Source organism: Emydura macquarii, unplaced genomic scaffold, assembly GCF_026122565.2.
Source record: "Emydura macquarii macquarii isolate MOO-44397 ecotype Brisbane River unplaced genomic scaffold, CSIRO-AGI_Emac_v2 contig_968, whole genome shotgun sequence".
Taxonomy (NCBI): Eukaryota; Metazoa; Chordata; order Testudines; family Chelidae; genus Emydura; species Emydura macquarii.
Genome location: NW_027131105.1, coordinates 16,988,183 through 17,008,688, shown reverse-complemented (window position 1 = coordinate 17,008,688; position 20,506 = coordinate 16,988,183). Strand labels below are relative to the sequence as shown.

The 20,506-nt window shown below is 41.0% G+C and overlaps 1 protein-coding gene across 3 annotated transcripts in view; it reads right to left on the bottom strand.

The window, feature by feature from the left end:
- NR2C2 (nuclear receptor subfamily 2 group C member 2) overlaps positions 1-20,506 on the bottom strand; it is a 71,338-nt gene that overhangs the window by 15,148 nt on the left and 35,684 nt on the right. For 2 of the 3 annotated variants that reach the window (XM_067544343.1, XM_067544342.1), the window contains exons 6-11: positions 17,084-17,231; positions 15,469-15,562; positions 14,604-14,737; positions 11,402-11,579; positions 10,196-10,317; positions 9,532-9,671 (exon numbers count right to left, since the gene is read on the bottom strand). In XM_067544343.1, coding sequence (XP_067400444.1) covers positions 9,532-9,671; positions 10,196-10,317; positions 11,402-11,579; positions 14,604-14,737; positions 15,469-15,562; positions 17,084-17,231 — 816 coding nt within the window. Of the gene's footprint in view, positions 1-1,311; positions 1,450-9,531; positions 9,672-10,195; positions 10,318-11,401; positions 11,580-14,603; positions 14,738-15,468; positions 15,563-17,083; positions 17,232-20,506 lie in introns of all 3 variants that reach the window. The other variant, XM_067544344.1, reaches the window with a different exon arrangement.

Sequence of the window (20,506 nt, the reverse complement as noted above, 5' to 3'; positions counted from 1 at the left end):
TGATCTTGGGCAAGTTACTTCATTTCCCTGTGGTTCAATTTCCCTATCTGTAAAATGGGGATAATGAAACTTACTTACCTCCTTGTAAAGAGCATTTAGGTCTGCTCATGAAAAGCACTATATAAGAGCTATGTATTATAAACCCAAGGCACAGTCTGTGAGATATTCCCCAAAGTAACAGTCCAAGACCCTAAATTAATCTTATTAAAACAAGATTTATTAAGAGTAGACAGAGAAAATATTAAAGCAAAAGAAAAGGCTTGCATGACATCCCTAGTCTGAATACTTTGTAAAACTCAGTGAGGTAGTTATGTTAGAATTAGTAAAAGGGAAAATAAAAGTAAATACCCTGCATTTCTAAGAGAGAGCTTCCCTCTCATTCAGCTGCTCAGCAGTTCTTATCTACCCTTTCAGTGTTCCAGGAACATGCTTATCCTGCCCTTCCCCTGCCTTATTATCACTTTGTACTTTGATATGCCCCTGACAAGATGTCCTCTCTGAGGAAATCCTCAGATCTTATACACAATGTCCACTGTATTTTTTAGTTATCTGCTCTTATGCTAATTGTCCTTGTTAATAAATTGGTGGGTGGGAGGAGGGATATTGTGTTTATTGGAGGATATATTTAAACCATAGTAGATTTTCAGCTCACATTTGCATCTTCTATCTCCTCTCGGTGACTGTCTTAATGAAAGAATGTTAACACTGAAAGTAATCCCTTTCAGCCACTTAGAGCCAGAAGATGTATTTCTCCATACCACTGTTACCATTAATTATATTCCATACTAAATGAAAATTCCCAGTCATCTGTCACACACGCCCCTCCCAATCCTGACATGACCCATGCACAGAGGACGGGTTGCAAATGGGTAGCACAGAGCTAGCTACACTAGCTTTATGCTGCTCAGGGAGTACACCAAGATAATCCCCAGCTGCACTATTAGAGCAGCTTTTAGGCTTCTTTGTGCTGCCAGAGTATCACAAAGCAGCTTGGGAAGAGGTGGGGGTCTGAGAATCTGGCCTTTAAATATATGTAAGTATGTATAAAACATGCTGAATTTCTGGAGCCTTAAATCAATTAAATTTGGTAACCCAAAAGTTTTTTTTTAAAAGGGGTTATTGATGATAAAAAATTTATGGTGCCGTGCGATATTTTATGAACAGCTCAATAGAACTGTCTCTTCATCACTAGATATTTGATTCTTTTTAAAATCTCCTGGTGCCAAAAAATTAATGTTTTGTAAATTCAGCATCTGAGCGGCAGTTAGAAACACATGGGAAGGTCATTATAATGGTTGCCAAATGCCTTACCAGGGCTAAAGAGGACTATAGCTTTAAGGTATGCATATTCATATCCATCAATATCAAGCTTGGCCATGCTGTTACAGAACTCCTGAAGTTTCCAGATGTGTTCCATGACTTGCTTTATTCTGTCTCCGGAAAGCTTATCTACAAACAGACATTACACACTCTCTTAAGAGAGTTCAAATACATTTGAAAAATTAACGAAACCAACACCCATCCCCTTTATAGGAATAGATCAAGTGAAATTTTAAACCATTCTGAATTGTACTATAAACTTTTTTTTAACCATTTAAAAATATATTGTGGATGAATTAATGCTCATGGGAGTGAAGATCTAATAAACAAGAGTCAGGCATAGTACTGGCAAACATAATGCACTGTTTTCCACAAAGCTCTGCCAATACATCTAAACCCTAACCTGCAACACCCATGTTATTCCAGTGATACACCTCTCCTAAGCAGAGAGCCAAATGTGCTGGATGGTGCTATACATTAAACAGGAGTTCTGGGGAGGTGGACAAAAGTGAGAGATTAGGTGCAGATTACGCAACTACCTTGTTGTAACTTGTGACCCAATCAGGAGTCAGTCTGGTTGTCCAGAAGTGAAAGGCTAATGCAATATGACTGTGCCACCTTTTTCAAATCTGTTCCTTTAGAAATAAACTGTTTATTCACTGTAGTATGTACACTTTTCCCTCTTGCAGAGTAGAATTAACTCTGTTACACACAGGTTGGTCCCTCAGTATTTCAGATTACCATGTCCTTGACATCATGTCCTTTCTGTTTAAAAATGTTTATTGGGAAAATGCTACACCAATTATGAATTTTCTAGAGTTCCATAGTTTTAGTTGAGCCTTAAGAGGAGATATATAAGAAACACCATGTTTCAGGAAGCGTTTGCAGCAAAGGGAAGAAAGGACTCCTACTTTGGTAAGAAAATGAGGAACATTTTTCCTTTACCTCCTCCCACAACTGCATATTTGTAGACCAATTAAAGAAATATGACAGATAAAGAAATGAGATTACATTAGGACAGATATCTGGACACATGATTTCCATTCATCAACTTCACAGAGAAAAGTCAGATCAAGAAACCTACAACGTATCAAACTTTTCACCTGAAAAAACACAAATTAAAAGAACTTTATTCCATGCATGACCTCTAATACTTTTATTTCATATCATTATAACTTAAATATTTTTACCTTCATCTGTACTGCTAATGGCTGTATAGATTTGCTTAGCCCTGTATGCCTTAAGTTGGATTTTTTGATGTAATTTATGATTACTTTATATATTTTCTGCAACCACAATAAAAAATTGAAAAGAAAAAAAATTAGACATTTTTGCATAATGTCTTGAAAACAAGAATGAAAATAAAATCCAAATTTCTAAGATAGATAAACTTTGATCCTGGTGTTTTGATTATTCAGGGTGGATCACCAAACCTTGATACAGGTGCTATTACATTTTAATTTTTTTAATATACAGGAAACAATAGTACAAAAGTACATACGGAAAACAGCTGGAATTCTAGACTTTTCCAGAAGGTTTACAGCACTCATATAATTTTTTTACATAAATTTCCAGTGTTTTGTCTTAACCATTTAAAAATAATAATAAAAAACTTAACTTGATACCCTTACTTTAATGCCTTGGAGTAACATAACATTATATTTTATAGGGCCAAATCCTCTTCTCGGTGCAAATCCCAAGTAACAAGGCTACATACTGAGGAGGTCTGGAAGGGTCAGGACTGAAGATGGAATTTTCACTCAGGCTATGGAATGATAGTGCCACCTTATGGCTTCAGTAGCCCCTGCAACTGCTATAACCCCCAACCTACTGCCTAACAGGGCAGTAACCTGTGGATCTGCCAGTCCCACTAATCCTTCATCCTCACACTCTCAGATGCAAAGAAAACCTGAAGGATATACTCTTCAGGGAATGCAGGGTGTGCAAGCCCCCCTCCATGGCCTTTTCACATCATGCATCTGTCCCTATGTAGCAGAACATCACCAGTTATGTTGTGTTTTGAGGGGTTGGTTTGGGGGCTGGATTTGCCCATGATTATTAGGTTTGAAATGATTACATTTTTAATCTGTAAGTGTTAGTACTGATTTTCTCCTTATTCCAGACAAAACCCACCACCTGCCAAATCAACCAAAAAACTCTTGAAATAAATACCCATTGTTGATAACTGAAATGTATTACATGGGAAATTTAAAAATATATGAACTATGGCACCTGTAGGTGTGTGCGTGCCCCCATGCACGGTTACCAGAATTTTTTCCCCTTAGCAATATCTGTAGAGCTGGCTTTGGCGCCCTCTGGAGCTCCATGCACATGCTGCAGTACGTAAGGCGCCGCTGGCCCCTCAGTTCCTTCTTGCTGTCAACTCCAACAGCGGGGACGGGGAGGTGGGTCATAGAATGGACATGAGCAACACATCTCGAAGAACAACAGTTACACGATAAGTAACTGTCTTTTCTTCTTTGAGTGCTTCCCCATGTCCATTCCATTGTAGGTGACTCACAAGCAGTACCTTGGAGGTGGGTTCAGAGTTCATAGATGCGCTGACTGCAGCACCGCCCTGCCGAAGCTAGCATCGTCCCTCACCTGCTGAACTATAGCAATAGTGGGACATAAAGGTGTGCACCGACGACCATGTAGTGGCTTTGCATATGTCCTGGATGGGCACTTGCACCAGGAACGCTGCAGAAGAGGCCTGCGCTCTAGTAGAGTAAGCTGTGGCACTTCTTGGAAGGGAACCTTCGCCTGCTCATGGTAGAACCTAATGCAGGAGGTTATCCAAGAGAAGATTTGCTGCGAGGACACAGGTAAGCCCTTCATCCTGTTGGCCACTGCCACGAACAGCTGCATGGACTTATGGAACGGTTTCATCTTCTCGATGTAGAAGGCCAGTGCTCTGCGCATGTCCAGCGTGTGCCACCTCCGCTCATCCTCTGAAGCATGAGACTTCAGGAAGAACACCAGCAGGAAGATGTCCTGACTGGCATGGAATTGTGATACCACTTTGTGCAAAAAGGCCGGGTGGGGCCTCAGCTGGACCTTGTCTTTATAAAAGAGCGTGTAAAACGGCTCTGAGGTAAGTGCCCTAATCTCAGACACCCTCCTAGCTGAGATAATGGCCCCAAGGAAGGCTACTTTCCATGACAGCAGCAAAAGGGGGCAGGTAACCAGGGGCTCGAATGGTGCCCCGTAAGCCTGGAGAGGACTAAGTTAAGGTCCCAGGGGAGTAACGGAACCTGGGGGCAAAGCCTCTCTATACCCTTGAGAAACTTAATTGCCATGGCGTGGGAGAAGACTGACCTCCCTTGAATCGGAGAATAGAAGGCTGAAATGGCAGCCAGGTGTAGGCCCAAAGCTTGATTCTATTATATTGAGTCTATAAGAAATACCCTTATTCTTTTTGTACATGACAAACCACCACAGCAGTTTCCGTGAGGCTTTACGTTTTGGCCATGTAGGATGATCTGTTCACTATTATTATTATCACTGTATAAAACCACCATCTGTTTATTCGAAACTAACATCTGGTCATTAATTATCCTGTTTGTAAAGTTACCAAAGATCATTCTGTAAAACTGGTGCTATTGTTAAAATACACGTTTTAAGATCACTGCTTAAAGTAATATCAGCAAATGTTCTAAAACAAAAAAATTCAATGTTAATAAAAATGTTTTGTAATAGTAATAAATGTTTTAAATAAAATAAAGTTATTATTTCTGAAAGACACTTGTGTCTTCTAGTTGCAAGTTTTAAGTAAATGTTAAAACATTAAAATGTAAATAAATAAATAAGTGATGTGTATATGTAAGACCAGGGAGTGACGGGAAAAGGTGCCAGACTCAAATGTTCAATAAAGTAAAAATAACAATTTTAACCCAAATGGCCGAAGACTGCCCACCCTAATGATCCTGAAATCCACCTCAAAAAACAAAAACAAAATAAACTATAAAAAATAACAAAAATGGTCATGCTTGCAAAACATGAGTGATTAATCACACCAGGATGCAGATGCAGCATGACAAAGCAAAACCCATAGAGTGGCATAAGAGCTTATCCCTATAAAAAGAGGATGAAAAGATGAGAACTTTGGGTTTGGTTCTGCAATCATCCTCCAGGAGCATAGGTGCATACCAGCAGACCCCTGCACCCTCCCTCGTGTCTTAGCCACCTGGCCAGTAGGTGGTAGGTCCCAAAATGCTGGGCCTGGTATCTCGGCTGCTGTGGGCAGGACTGCCTCCTTGCAGCCTGTGGTGTGTAAAGGCCCAATGAGCACAAGGTGGCCCTAGAGTCTTTTAACCCGTGGAGTTTTGCGTTGGTCTGTTGCACCTTCTGGGACAGACCAGACAACTGTAACCACGTGCAGCTTCGCAAGGAGATTGCGGAGGCCAACAACCTTGCAGCCGAGTCAGCTGAAACTGAGGCTGCTTGCAAGGCAGTCCTGGCCACTGTCTTGCCCTCCTCGAGGAGGGTGGTAAAGTCTGGTGCTTGCTCCTAGAGCAGAGCCTCACTGAAGTGTTTGAGAGAGTCCCAGAGGTTATAATTATACCTCCCTAGCAGTGCCTGCTGGTTCGCGATTCTAAATTGTAGGCTCGCCGTAGAATAAATTTTCCTCCCAAACAAATCCAATTTTTTGTTGTCTTTGTTTCTGGGGGTTGTGCCAGGTTGGCCTGCCTATCCCATTTGTTGGCAGCCGCCATTACCTGGGAACCCTGGGAAGGGTGTGTAAACAAGTACTCGAACCCCTTATCAGGGACATAGTACTTCTTCTCCGCCCTTTTAGAGGTTGGTGACGAGGAGGATGGCATCTGCCAAAGGGATTTGACTTCCTTGAGAATCCATTTGTGGACTGGTAGGGCGACCTGGGCTGGTGCCACACCTGCCAGCACATCGAAGAGATTGTCTGATATTTCTTGAAGCTCCTTGGCTTCTAGTCCCACATTTGATGCGACCCTCTTGAGAAACTCCTGATGGGGCACAAAAGTCATTGAAAGGAGCTGAGGGCCTGCCATGACCGCCTCGTCTGGAGAGAAGGAAGATGACTGGCCCAGTGCAGGGGCTGTTGGGAGACCGCAGCAGATGTCCCCTGCAGTGGGTCTGACTCTGCTTCGGAGAACAAGCTGTGACTCTCGGCCGGGGGCGCCAGGTCCATAGACTGTTTCCCCAAGGATTGGAGAGAATAAGGTCCTGTGGCCACAGGGAAACCGCAGGGATTCCAAAAGAGCCATTGAGTTGGCCACTGCTCTTGAGGCCATCCTGGAGCAGCCAAGCAGGGGTCCTGGTCCTGACCCACAGGTCGATGGGGCTGGCTAGGGTAGGGTTACCCTCCCCTGTGGAATCAGACTCAATCCCTGATGACCAACGACGGCCTGATCCTGACCCCTTTCCTGCCGAACGGTGCTGAGGAGAACAGGATCGATGTCTGGCCTCCCGAGACCCCCGGTGCTCCGACGACTGCCGCCTCTGTGATGCGGAGTGGGATACTCGTTACTGGCAGTTGTGTTCTCCAGATCGGTGTCGAGCCAGAGAAGCCCTCCATCAGGAGGAGGAGCGGTGCTGCACCGCAGGTGAGTGCTTTGGATAGGTGATGATGCCAATCGTCTCTGGGGGAGCATCCCGGTGCTGGTGACTGGGTTCTGCACTGTGAGCGCACGGGCAAACTCGACGGTGCTGGGGAACATGACCAGTGCTGACTCCTTGGTTGCGAACATCTACCGGACCTCAATCCAGACCGGTGCCTCCCAGTCGAGTCTGTGGTCCTGGGTGCCGGTGACTGGGAATAGTGCCAAAACGCCGCCGCTGAATGCCTCCACTGATGGTGTTCCCTCTCCGGTGATCTGACCAGTGATGGGGAACACACCCTTGGAGATTGGTGCCTGGACAGAGGGGACCATCTCCTTGGTGATCTGGCTCGTGGGGAGGCATGCCGAGGCTCCAGAGAGCTGTGGCAGCCATCGAGGTGGTCCCAATGAGGGCTTCCCTTTCAACGCCGGTGCTGTCTTCTCCTGCCCTGTCTGGGGCAAAGGGATCAGAGGCAAAGGCAGCACCATTAAGTCTCTCACCGCTTGAAATGCCTCTGGTGTCGATGGCACCACGAGCTACGAAGGCCCTCTTCCACTCCCCAGATTGGAGGAGATTCCCTTGGGGGACTGAGGGCTCTAGGCAGCAAGCTCTGATCCTGCAGAGTCTGCTTGGCCTGATGGTGTGACGGTCCTGTGCTCGACCCTGCTTCCTTAGCCTTTTTGGGTGCAGGGGAGCGACTCCTCTCTGCACGCTGTTTCTTCTGCTTCTTCTTCAATGGTGAAGTAGAAGATTGGTGCCGTAGAAGCTCCGGTGCCAGAGGGGCGCTCTGCACTGACACAGTGCTCAGCACCGAGAGGGAGCGGGATGGCTCCGAAGCTGGTCTTAATGAAGCCTCCATCAGTAGGGTCTTTAGATGAATTTCCTGCTTCTTCTATGTCCTTGGCCTGAACGCCTTGCAGATACGGCATTTGTCCTTCCTATGCAATTCCCCCAAGCACTTCAAACAGCTATCGCGGAGGTTGCTAAGCGGGAAGGGCTTGCCGCAGGTCTTACAGGGCTTGAAGCCCAGTGATCGGGGCATGCCCCACTGCCAGGTGGAGGTCCCTAATGGGACTAGACCTTAACTACTAAACTATTTACAACTACTTATCTAGAATACACTAAACTACTTCTACTTAATAGCTACTTAAGAACACAAAACTAAAACGCTAAGAGGTACTTGCGGATTAAGCAAGCAATGAACGCAGTCCCAGTAACCATCAGTGGCGGAAAGAAGGAACTGATGGGGCATAAGGCCGATGGCGCCTTATGTACTTCGGCATGTGCGCGGGGCTCCAAGGGGTGCCGAAGCTGGCCCTATGGGTACTGCTAAGGGGAAAAAAATTCTGGTAACCATGCACGGGGGTGTACACACAGCTACAACGGAATTGACATGAGCAAGCACTGGCAGAACTATGTTTTCATGGTTTTGTATTTACTCAGTTATATGTACATTTTAAAAATGTATTTATCTTTATACCTTCATTTGGTACTTATCCTTGCTAGCATGACATATGTAGAATTCTGTAATTTGCTGGCTACATATACATCTGATTTCTTCTATTTCTGTTAGCAAAGATAAATTGTATTTACAGATTTCAGGCTGCTACTATTGATTTTTTTTTCTACAGAGAAAATAATTTCCCCCATTTATAAAAAAAAGAAAAAGTTACCCAAATCAATCATATTGATTTGCATAATCCTCCTACTAGCTCATCCTCCATTCTACAGATAAAAATTAGCAGGTTAACACACAATCAAAAAAGATACATATCTTCTTAAGGATGCCAGAAGACAGCTTGTTTTGAACTTTTTTTATATAAATTTGTGACAGTCATTACTTCGTTATTAAATATTTATATTTTGGTAGTGTGGTATACTTGCAGTAATAATTGTGCAGTGATGGTCAGCAACTATTCTAAAAGTGTATCTGTAACCAACTTGTGATTTGTGTGTGTGTGGAGGCGGGGTGGTGGAGAATGTTTCATCATCTCTAGCAAAGGAAAATACCCACATGAAGTTCTAGGATGGGAGGAAAACTCTTGTGATGTACACTCTACAGTGCTTTCTTTGAATTCTTCTGTTGGGTGGACAGGCTTTCAGCCCATATCTTGAGAAATCTGCTGGACATGGAAGACCATCAGCACATTCCAGTGCCCTTCTAAGCTTTCTGGACTCCTGTTCTGCCTCTTCACTGCCAGGGACACCCCAGTGATGGCTCCTTTGGAACTCTCCATTAGAGCAGTTCACAGAAAAGTTAATGTAATCCTTTAGATGCATTAGCTTTTTTGTAGATTCTCAACTGGACAAAGAGGAGCAAGGGAGGAAGGAGAGATACTGTATGTGTCCCTTCTAGCTTTGACCCCACCCCATCCATGGATCTCCAGAGCTATGGAGAACTCTTTGTGAAGTTGGTGAGATTGATTCCCACATCCTGTGCAGGAATAGTTGCATGTGGAGGGTTCCTTCTGTGGTAGGATCTGGGGGGAACAATACCTGATCCCCCTTGAAAATGTTTTGTGAAAAAAACTGCACAGACACAGGTTTTTAACTCTTGACTGCTGAAAGTAGCACGTGCCTGCATAACTTGTATAGGTAACATGTATCTAATACCTACTGTTACCTAACACGTACCTTCCTGTATGCTGTTCTGCAGGTGGTTGACGATAGCTGCTAGGATAGTAGATAGACTCATCACCTGTGCACATTGTGCTAGGCCTAAGGTAAACAACTCATTCCAACAGGCACGAACAAGGCTTGTGTTACAGTCCTGTCTATAAAGACACAAAATCAAACAAACAATTCTAGCAGGTATCAAACTCATGTTGGTATTAGCCTAAAGGTCTGACATGTAAAATTACAGTTATAATGATGATATTGTTCTGGGCACCTTAATAACAGGCAGATATTGACAAATTATAGGAATTAAAAAAAACTGCAACAAAAGTATTTGGGGCTGGATGTATGGCTATGAGAAATGATTATAGATTATCTGTAAAATGGAGATACTGCTACTTAGAGTTGCCAAGTTATATGCCCAAAAATTAGTCACTTGTTTTTGACTCAGTTTCACAATACAGCTTCATTACTTAGTATAATGCTAAGCATTATCATCACCATCACCGTCATCTTGTTTTTCATATTCTTCAAAATATAGAAAAATACTATATAGAGTCTCTATACATTTTAAACAATTCATATAAATTATTTAACTAACTTTATCTTTTTTAAAACAATACAGTTGGAAATGTTCATCTTAATACTTAATTAATTACTTAATAGAAAAATATTCACTTACCCAAGTGCTTGAAAAGCAGGGATGGATCTAGCCCAGTGCATTGAGAGGAAAAGCAGTCGTGATGCTGACTCACAGATGTAGTGTACATTAAGGTATTCTGGCATTGGACTAGGCATTGTTAGCTGCAGGGAAGTAAGAGTACAATATAGTGTTTACAGGTCAGACATAAATCAGTGTTTATTATCAATTAAATAAACTGGAATAAAAACATGCAATCTGCATTCAGAGTCTTTTGCTGAAAGTTGTCATTTATCATGGAGTTCTGTAAGTAAAACTTTAGCACATAACTCATTAGCAGTGGTAAGAGTACAGGCTGGGAGCGAGGAGGTCTGAAAATAGGAATAATATGGGAAACTAAATGGGATGATTACTTTAAAAGAAGTTTAGTATTAATTCAACAACACTTATCACTGAATTTTCATTGCTCCGTTCAGCATTATTAGCATCACAATTACTATAAAATCGATGGGAATCATACTTTAAACTAAGTGCAATTCTTTAAAATGACAAATTATTGAAAATCAATACTACTCTGACAAAGCCATGCCATATGAATGTACACTTGCAAAAACACCATTTACTTAAAGTGCACAGATTAGGTTTTATATACATTGTTTATTTCACTATCTTGATGATTTTTATCCGCTTAAAGGAAATGAACTTGGATGAGAACAAGAAAGAACATCCTTATTGGTTTCTCCCATACAATATATCTAAAAGATGTGCTTGCTTTCAAATTCACTTGAAGATACAGCTGCTTCAAAGTTCATCTCTTCTGCAATTCCACAACAACGGTTCCCCAAATCATGAGCATCAAGAATGTAGTTGTACTCCTTAAAAAAATGGCCCAAATTTCTAGATCCTTGATATAAGGGTGCCTCAAACAGCCAAAGTTAGAGTTCAAAATTATTTTTAGTAACCATGTATATGAAAGTGATTCACAGAAGTACAATATGTAAGACCTAAATCTAAAATAAAAATCATCCCACTGTCAACTGAAAGGTTCCAATGAGAAGGCACATGCAGTGCTCCAGGATACAGAGTGCAACGGAAATATGGAAATCTTTTATTACGGTCCATCACAACAACAGCTACTATGCTAGACAATACCAACTATGGCAAAATACAACGATAGAAGAAAAACACAATACTAAAATTATTCCAGGTTATGCCTTTGCCAAAAAGATATTTTCAGGAAGCACTCACCTTAAATGTGACATGTGTATCTGTAAGTAGGGGTCCTTCCACTTCAATGATTGGTGTTGACTGATCTCTGCTGATAACATGAATATTCCCTCCTCCTGTAGGATCCATCCCATCTGCCAAGTTCTGAGCTATGGTGCCATCTGTGGTATTAAGTGCTTTAGCCAAAGTATCAAATGCCCTGCAAATAAATGAATAAACAGCACAAGTGTATATCATTATATCCTTTAGCAAATTTGGAGCAGAGGGCAAATCAAACACTATAAGTTTTTCCATCTAGAAGATAAGACAGAAACTTTTTTGGTACAGATTCTGGGCCAGATTCTCCAATACACTGGTCTTTTGCACTGCTTAGGCAGAATGGAGGGGCCAGGTTCTGGCCATAAATGTCAGATAGAAAATTCCCTTGCAGAGGGGAATTCTCTACTGGCATAAGTCCTGCACTAGCTCCTCTTTCTTATTCTAATAATGGTGGCTCCTGCACTGGCCACCCATCCTCCTCTCTCTCATGTTGGGGTTTGATTACAAGAGTACTCGTCTGGCATAAGGTCTCTTAGGGGTGTTATGGGAATGGCATACATCTGAGCAGCCCCTAGGCTTCTTTCTAACTGAAACGGTAGCTAGGCCAGTGAAAAAATCAGGGAAATGCAATCAGTTCCTTGAGGCTATCCTACAACTCCTCTCCCATGATGACCGGAGCTCAGACTTCAAGGAGAATTGAACCCATTTCATACTCATATCCACATTATGGTATTTTGAAATGCTGTTATACAACTATTTTCCAAGCAATTTGTTTACAAGTTAATTATTTATTCCTTGGGATCAAGATTTAAAAGTATAAAGTTGGCATCAGCAGAGACAGTTGGGTGTTCTCTGCACTTTTACAAATCAGGTAGTTTATTTAGGAGCCTAAATATAGCTTCTATTTTTAAAAATCTAATCGCAAGAACCTATATGGAAAAGGTGGGATAGGACTGCTGTAAAAGCTGATGTTTTTCCTGTTTCCATAAGTTAGCATTACATATTACCATTTAAAAACAAAACAAAACAATAAAAAACAAAAGGAGCTGTGAGATTCTACTTCCCTGTTTCCTGATTTGGAAATAAAAAAAAGAGATCAAGATAATGACTTTGGAGAGCTGGGGTTCAAATTTTGCTTTAGATTGCCGTAAAAGACAAGGTTTGTTGATCTCAACCTAATCCCAATTTTTTCCACATTACAAACCACACTGTCAGCCTTGTTTTAGGGAAAATTCAAGAGTAAGTCAGGAGATATTAAAAGGCAGTACTGAGGTTCACGACAATTGTGTGGGAGAAACTTGCACACCATCTGTATTATAGACAAAGCACAGGGCCCAAGAATAATTTTTTGGGCCCATTACAAACTTGTAACATGGGCCCCCTCCCACACACATATCACAATCCCTCATCTCATACATACAATCTCATGAGCCATGAAAAAAGTTTGAATTCTGAAATTACTGTTACATATTCTGCATTTCTGAAAAATGCCCCCTTTGTTATTTTTGTTTAACATAACACCCAGCCTGAGAGTACTACAAGTTTGCTGACTATTTTGTAACTTTTTGGTCATTATAAAGATATTATATTCTGTCAATGTCTTGATATTTTTATTCTAATGGACCAATGTGACTGCAAACATTTTATAATTAGGCCAATTAACTTGAAAGCTTTATTTTTTTGGCCTTTTTCATTGCAAAATCATGAATTAGCCCCCCAAAGTCAACTTCCCTTGCAAGTTCACACTCAATAGACAAGATAGTTGGGTGGCTTAACTGTTCTTGCCCCATTGTAGAATGCCTGTAGTTTCTGATGAGTGCTAGCTTGCTTAAACTTCTTTCAGCTTCTGCCACAGTCACTAGCAGTGTGCAAAAAAAAAAGTGATGCACGTTCTGGCAACTTTTCTTTGTCATCAGATGCCAGTGCCACAGACGGTCTCTATATTGAAATCATTTTCATCTTGATTTTGTTCATCTGCTTCCTTAGATAGTATATTGTCTGACTGCAGAAAGGCTTTGTCTGATTTGAAAAACTGAAGGATAGATTGGTGTCCTTTAGCTTCTTTTAGTCCTCTCCCCCTGCTTTTTTTTTTTTTTTTTTACTTCCTTAAGTTTCTGGCTGCCTGATTTGTATTTACAGCCACCACAGACATGGCAATATGGGTGTGTGTGTGTGACTGTGAGTGAATTAAACACTTACTCATATATATTTTGGGTCTGCAAATCCTACCAGAAGCAGCAGCAGCACTGGTTCCCACTGTCTTATGGTGCTTTACCTTGCCCCTCCTATCAGCTGTCCCTCCCTCCCGCCTATGCACAAGGAACTCTGGGACCGGTAGTGCTTGATCTTGATATGACAGACCATGTCACAGAGAGGAGCAGAAATCTCTCTGTTTCTCAGTCTCAAACTACAAGTCCTAGTTTAACTGCACAAGCACACACTCTCTATTCTAGAGAAGGGCCTGGGCAGGGCCAGGAGGCCCAGCAACTCACTGTTCAGAATGTTTCTTGAGACTGCGCTAACACTGCTTCTGATTGGCTCCAGCAAATCTCACAAGATCTGGACAAGATATATAGATACAGCAAAATAAGTTTCTATAAATATCCTTAGGCATGATCTACAATTTAGCCTCAATTTTTCCTCATGGTAACGGGGGTTGCAGCCTGGGCCAGGCTCCCCAGGGCCTCTGGGCCCTGGTAAAGTGTACCCTTCCTCCCCATGTGGGGGCCCTGACAAAGCACTATAGCTCTCATTTCTCTACTTTCACAAAAACTAAACACACACACAAATACACACTCAAAGTAAAAAACTGAAATAACACAAAACTGTTACTGATTTTCAGCATTTTTTAAGGAAAGTTATTTTTTGTTGTCAAAAACCAATTATCTTTTCCTGTTACTTATTAAATATGAAATACAGCCCTGCTTTATTGTACTACATTGATAATTAAATAGGAGAAAGCAGCTATAAGAGTAACGAATGAAAAGATTTCTCAGAGCAGGAGAAGTACAGGTTGATGGCAGCAGCCAAACACGGACAGCTAATGAAATTATATAGTAAGTTAAAAAAGGTCATTGTCTATATTACTAGTGTGTCAGGAAGCCACATTATTTCAAAGAATGGGGATAATTGCAGATAACGTATAGGTTTGTCTTCCAAATAAGCTGCCAATGTAAATTCATACCGAGTGATCTCACTTGCAGATTGATCCTCTTGTTGGATTTCAGAAGTATCTCCATTATTAACTGACTCAGTGAGGTTGGCAAGGGATGTTACAACATTTGCCAGTGTCCCTAAAGCACCCTGACTTGTCTCAGCCTACAAAGAAAGAAACCATATTAACGGATCAAAATTATATGTAGTTAGGTGAAATGCTGCATGTAACGTAATCTCTTCATAATTATTAAAACCTTTGTATCTCCTTTTTCTGCTCCCACATAGGTTTCACTTTTTCCTGAATATCCACAGTGAAGAACAGCAGTTGACATTTGGGTAAGGGCGATCATTAAATTCCCCTCCTGACTCCTGTTGTGTTTTTTTTGTGGTGGCCCAACTACAGGGTTATCAACCTAAATTCATGCAATATCTGGAAAAAAAAAAAAGTCTGGAAAAAATCTGAATCAGATAAGTTAGAAATGGAAGAGATCTTCTAGATCATCTATTCCATTTCTCCCAAAATATAGGATTTGCTGCAGTGCACTATGGTATTATCGCCTCAAACTACGTGTTACAGAAAGGCAGGAACAACCTCAGGGCTGCCGGTAGCAGCCTTCCCAGTCCATTTTCCTTGTCAGGGGACAGTAATCAGCGAATGAATCCCCACAGTCACAGAACCACTAGACCCACTCTCCTTTTCATCTGTGGCACTATGGTGGCCTCTACAATTCCTGATGCCCTCTACCCCCAGGCAGTGGAACTGCAGCTGTTCAGCTGATGTTAAGGACCTTTTGTGACTGCAAAGGGGTGAAAAGGATTTCTTTCTAAAAGCATAATCAAAATAATTTAGTAAATAAAATGTAAGTTTTGTAATGAAAGGAAAGGAATATTACCTTGGAGTCTGTAGCTAGTAGGACTGTACCATCATCCCGTATCAATGGCTGCTGAATATTCACAAGCATTCCGGGATCAAGGAGACCTGCTGACCTGTTAAAAAATGTAAAGAATCTAAGAGTGAATAATATTTTGTATTAATTAGACAATACATAGTAGCCTATTCCAGTGCAGCATAATGAGAATTACTATTTATTGGGCTTTCCATTTTGTGATGCTGAGAATTTATGAATCAGAATTTGGTTCTGCTGAAAAACTATTTCCAAAAAAATAGTTTGTGTCTTGAAAGAAACTGCACTTTAACTGGAAGGTTGGTGATTGTGCCACAGAAAATGAATGCCTTTCTTTCCTTTGCTGAAGCGCTGGTGATTTCTCAACCTGATTTTCCTCTCCTTAGCTTTTTGATTTTGGTTTCTTCTATAATGCTGGCAGGTGTTTTCTCCTTCATTACAACTAGTAAGCCATTATTAGCTACGTACATTTGCATGGCACTTTACAGAGGACCATGCCCCAAGTAAATGGCATTCCTGGTTAGACAGGGCAAAGACACGGATCACATCAGATGAAGAAAAAGTGAGATAAAGAAAGAACAAGGTTTATATAAAACCACATAAACAAATTTTACTTAAACTTTGTTCTTCTCTTACCATGTCCCTTGTCTAATGTTCTTTCTCTCTTTTCCATACCTAACTTAGGGCCAGATCTGTAAAGTACTTTGCAGTCAGTAGGTATAATTATGATGTATTTGTTATGTATGTAGCATCATAGGTTTGCATGGCACAATACAGATGAATAATGCATGACAGATTCAGGACTCAGGGAGTATACCATCTCAGTGCCAGGCCCTGAGACGATAAACTCCCTGAAGCCTGAGTCTGCCATGCATTATTCAAGTGTTTTATGCCATGCAAATGTATGGGTCTATATAAATAACAAATACATGATATTAATAATAATGATTATTTATTGTAATGTGATTTTTAGGGTTGTGAAGGAGAACACATCCTGCCTGTGCAAGAGAAAAAAATATGAAAAACCCAAATGTGTTTTACTGCAGTATTTATTAGGCAATTAGTGTCACACATAATATAAATGCAAACATTTAAGAGCAAATTTTCGAAGGAGTCTCCAGTTCAGCCTCCCAAATTACAGTGGCATTTTTATTCAAAGTCATTGCATGTGTGTATCAGATATTCAGACTCCTAAATGCCTAAATTCTTTGTGCAAATACTATCTGCACATACTAATTGTGCTCTTGAACACACAAAAACTTGTACCAGAAAATCTGTGCCTACAATTATGCCTACTTTTGAACATATGACCTTTAAGTAGATTGCTATTTTCTGTCTGTGTTAGGGTATCCCAATACCTGTAGTATTCATTACTATTGTATCCAAATATATTTCCGTGCCCATTTGTTTGGAAATATCTGAACCCTCAAAGAATAACCATCATCATGTAAGAAGGAAACCACCATTCTTGAATTTAAAAAGAGATGATACTTTTCGGGCCTGATTCTACATCTTCTGGAGTCCGTTGTTTATAAATTTGATTCCACAACAGCTCTAGCCTGAAGGCATCTTAAACAGACTCATTTTACACCTAACAACTTACCGGACCCCATCTTTATCTGCTACAAATGTTGGGGTTGCTATTAGAGGACTTCTTAGGTCTTTCCTGATATAGATTTTTTCAGTTGAAGCTGCACAGTTGGTTGGTTTCTCCCGTTGCACATCAAAAGGCTTTCTTTCACTCTGAACCGCTACATCAAAAAACAGATTGGGGTTAGAGCCTGCTACTGCATTACATTTAACCAAGTTAAGCATTCTGGAAGACACATTTTTAGACTATGTTTTTTGAGGAAAGGAATATGTAGATTTCACAACCAATGATATTTCTTAAATATTTTATAAAAATAAAATCAATGCTAAAACTTAAAATTCATAGCAGGGGAGGTAGGCTGAGAGGAAATGTTTGCACAGCTACATGGCAAAACAGTGTTCAATAACACAGTGGATCTGTGAATGATCTAAAGGTAATGTACACTCTCTGGCCAGTTAAGAAGGGCTAGTGGGCTCCTAAATAAATCTCTCCAGGATTAAAAATTCCTCCAGTTTTAAAGTGTAGGAAAAAAGGCTTATTGTTCAAGGTTCTAAAAGGGATATGGATGAATCTCAAGCAAAACAATCAGATAAAGACATTAAAGTGGTGATTTTAATTAAAGTGAAATTTATGCCCCTCTAAAAAACATTAGGATCATTTTCTCTCCATCCCCACAGTCAACGGGGGAATATTTATAAATTTAATATTTGTTAAGATGGGAAGGCTAGATCAAAGCAATGGGTTTTATATTTTGATTGGAAGGAAGTGATATTCATGAGGCCATGAAGAATTTACAGTTATTAACTGGAAGCCTGTTCCCATGTCCATTGGAATCAACTGGAGTCTTTTCCACTGACTGCAGTGGACCCTGGATCAACCTCTAGAAATGCAGCAACATTTGCAGTTTGTCACTAAAAGTGGCATTGGGACATTTTTCACTGACAGCTCAAAAGAGCCATACAGCTGGCATAGCTGGCCATGGGAGGCCCATCTCAACATAAAAGGACCTGTTGTGGTATATAGCTAGCATAATGGCTTCTCTGTCCCTGTGTTTGCAATAGAGGGCATTGACAGTGAAAAGGCAGTGGCTGGTGCTTCCCCGAGATCCCAGATGGTGTAACAGCCTCTTAGGACCACTGGTGGGTAAAGAAATTCAGAGCAGTTTTCAGGCTGTTCTAATTTACATAGAGGGGCACACTGGTATACAGCTAGCCCAGGACCAAGAGAACACAAAAGTTTCTTAAAGATATCTTTGTACCTCCCTCTTGAGCTGTGTGATATACTCTTTGGTGACAGCCAAAGACCTGGACCTATGACTCCAGGTACTTTAGAGTTAAATAATATTCACCATAAAATAATCCCAGAATTGTAAAGAAGGTATTGGAATAATACTTGCAATGAATATAAAATTTAGCTTTTTGTCTTTTCTTTTAAAAAAACAAATGTGGGATAAGTACAGTGTTACGCAATAGTATGCCACAAAGATAGAGAACATTGCACTTCATCTCACAGAACATAGCAAAACAAATCTATCTATAAACAAGAAGTTATTCCAAAATTAAAGCATAGCGTTTAAGGCTAGAAGGGACCACTAGATCATCTAGTCTGACCTCCTGTATATCACAGGCTACCAGCACCACCCAGCACCCACACATTAAACTCAACAACTGAAACTAGACCAAAGCATTACAACCCACAGGAAACTGCACAAACATGTGCCACAGGCAAAAAATAGGAGGGACTGATACACACCAATTCTCAAGGCCCCCACAATGGCAGGGAAATGATTGACATATAGTCAAACAATCCCAGCAAGCAACCTGCACCCACATGCTGCAGAGGAAGGCAAAACAACTCCAAGGTCATCTGACCTGGGGGAAAATTCCTGACCCCATATAGGGCGATCAGTTAGACCCTGAGCATTTAAGCAAGAACCATCCAGCCAAGCACCTTAGAGACAAAATGCGAAGTGCCATCTAAGAGCCTTGGCCCTCCCCATCCAATGTCCCACCTTCAGCCATGGCCATTGATGCTTCAGAGGAAGGATATAAAAAATAAGTGCTCCCAGTCAACACTGAGGAGAAAAAAAATCCCTCCATGACCTTTACTGGTGGCCAACTGAAACCCTGAAGCATGAGCTTTGGGAATATATGACATAAATGGGAAATGGGTCCCAGGGCTATTCAGCCCTTCTCTCTACCATCACAAGCTACCCTGCCAGACAACTGCACTCATAAATTTGTCCAGCTCTCTCTTAAAGTAATTAAATTGTTTGCCCCCATAACTCCTATTGGGAAGCTATTCCAGAACCTCACCCCTCCAATGATTACAAAGTTTCTTCTATTTTCCAGTCTGAATTTGTTCATGGCCAGTTTATGTCTATTTTTTCTTGTACCAACATTGTCCTTGGGGTTAAATAGGTCTTCATCCCCATGCCCCATTATTAACCCCTCTAATGTATTGTAGAGAGTAATCATATCCCCTTTTCAGCCTTCTTTTTGCTAGACTAAACAAGCCAAGCTCTTCCAGTCTCCTCTCCTACATTCCCCTAATCATCTTAGTAGCTCTTCTCTGCACTTGTTCCCATTTAAATTAATCTTTCTTGAACATGGTTGACTAGAATTATACACAGTATTCCAAATGAGATATTACTAGTGTCTTGTAAAATGGCATTCTCTTTCTCTCTACTGGAAATGGCTTGCCTAATACATCCTATGATCATATTTGCCTTTTTTGCAGCTGCATCACATTGGTGGCTCATAGTCATCCTGTGATTGACCCACACACCCATGTCTCTCTCCTCCTCTGTCACTTCCGATCAATGAGCCCCAAGCTTGTTACAGAAATTCTTATTATTAGCCCCTAAGTGTATGACCTTGCACTTTGTAACACTGAATTTCATTCCATTTCCATCACTCTAGTCTTTAAGGTAATCCAGATCTTCCTGTATAATGTTCTGATCCGCCTCTTTATTGATGATGCTCCCAACTTTGTATTATCAGTAAATTTCATTAGCACGCTCCTAAAAATATTGAATCAGTTTGGCCTCAAGACCAATCCTTGAGGAACTACATTAGAAACCTCCCCCTCCAGTAGAATAATACATCTTTCAGCATAACCTCTCCTTTTCCCCTTCAGCCAATTCCTTATCCACCTTACAATGCTTGTACATTGACAGAGCAGTGACAAAACATTAATCAGAGAACTGGGGACAATCCTGGGAAGGGTTAGCATCCTTCAGCCCTAAGTCTTGCCCATTGCTCCCAACACAACTGGTCACCACAAACACGTGGACCAAGTCTATAAAAGCTATGAGTGCTCCACAGCAATAATATAAAGTCTTGCTCCATTAGAACAAATCTTGTTTAAGTGAAAGGTAGCTTAATGGTCTCATCTTAACTTCTACTAAAAGCATCACAAAGCACGCACGCAATT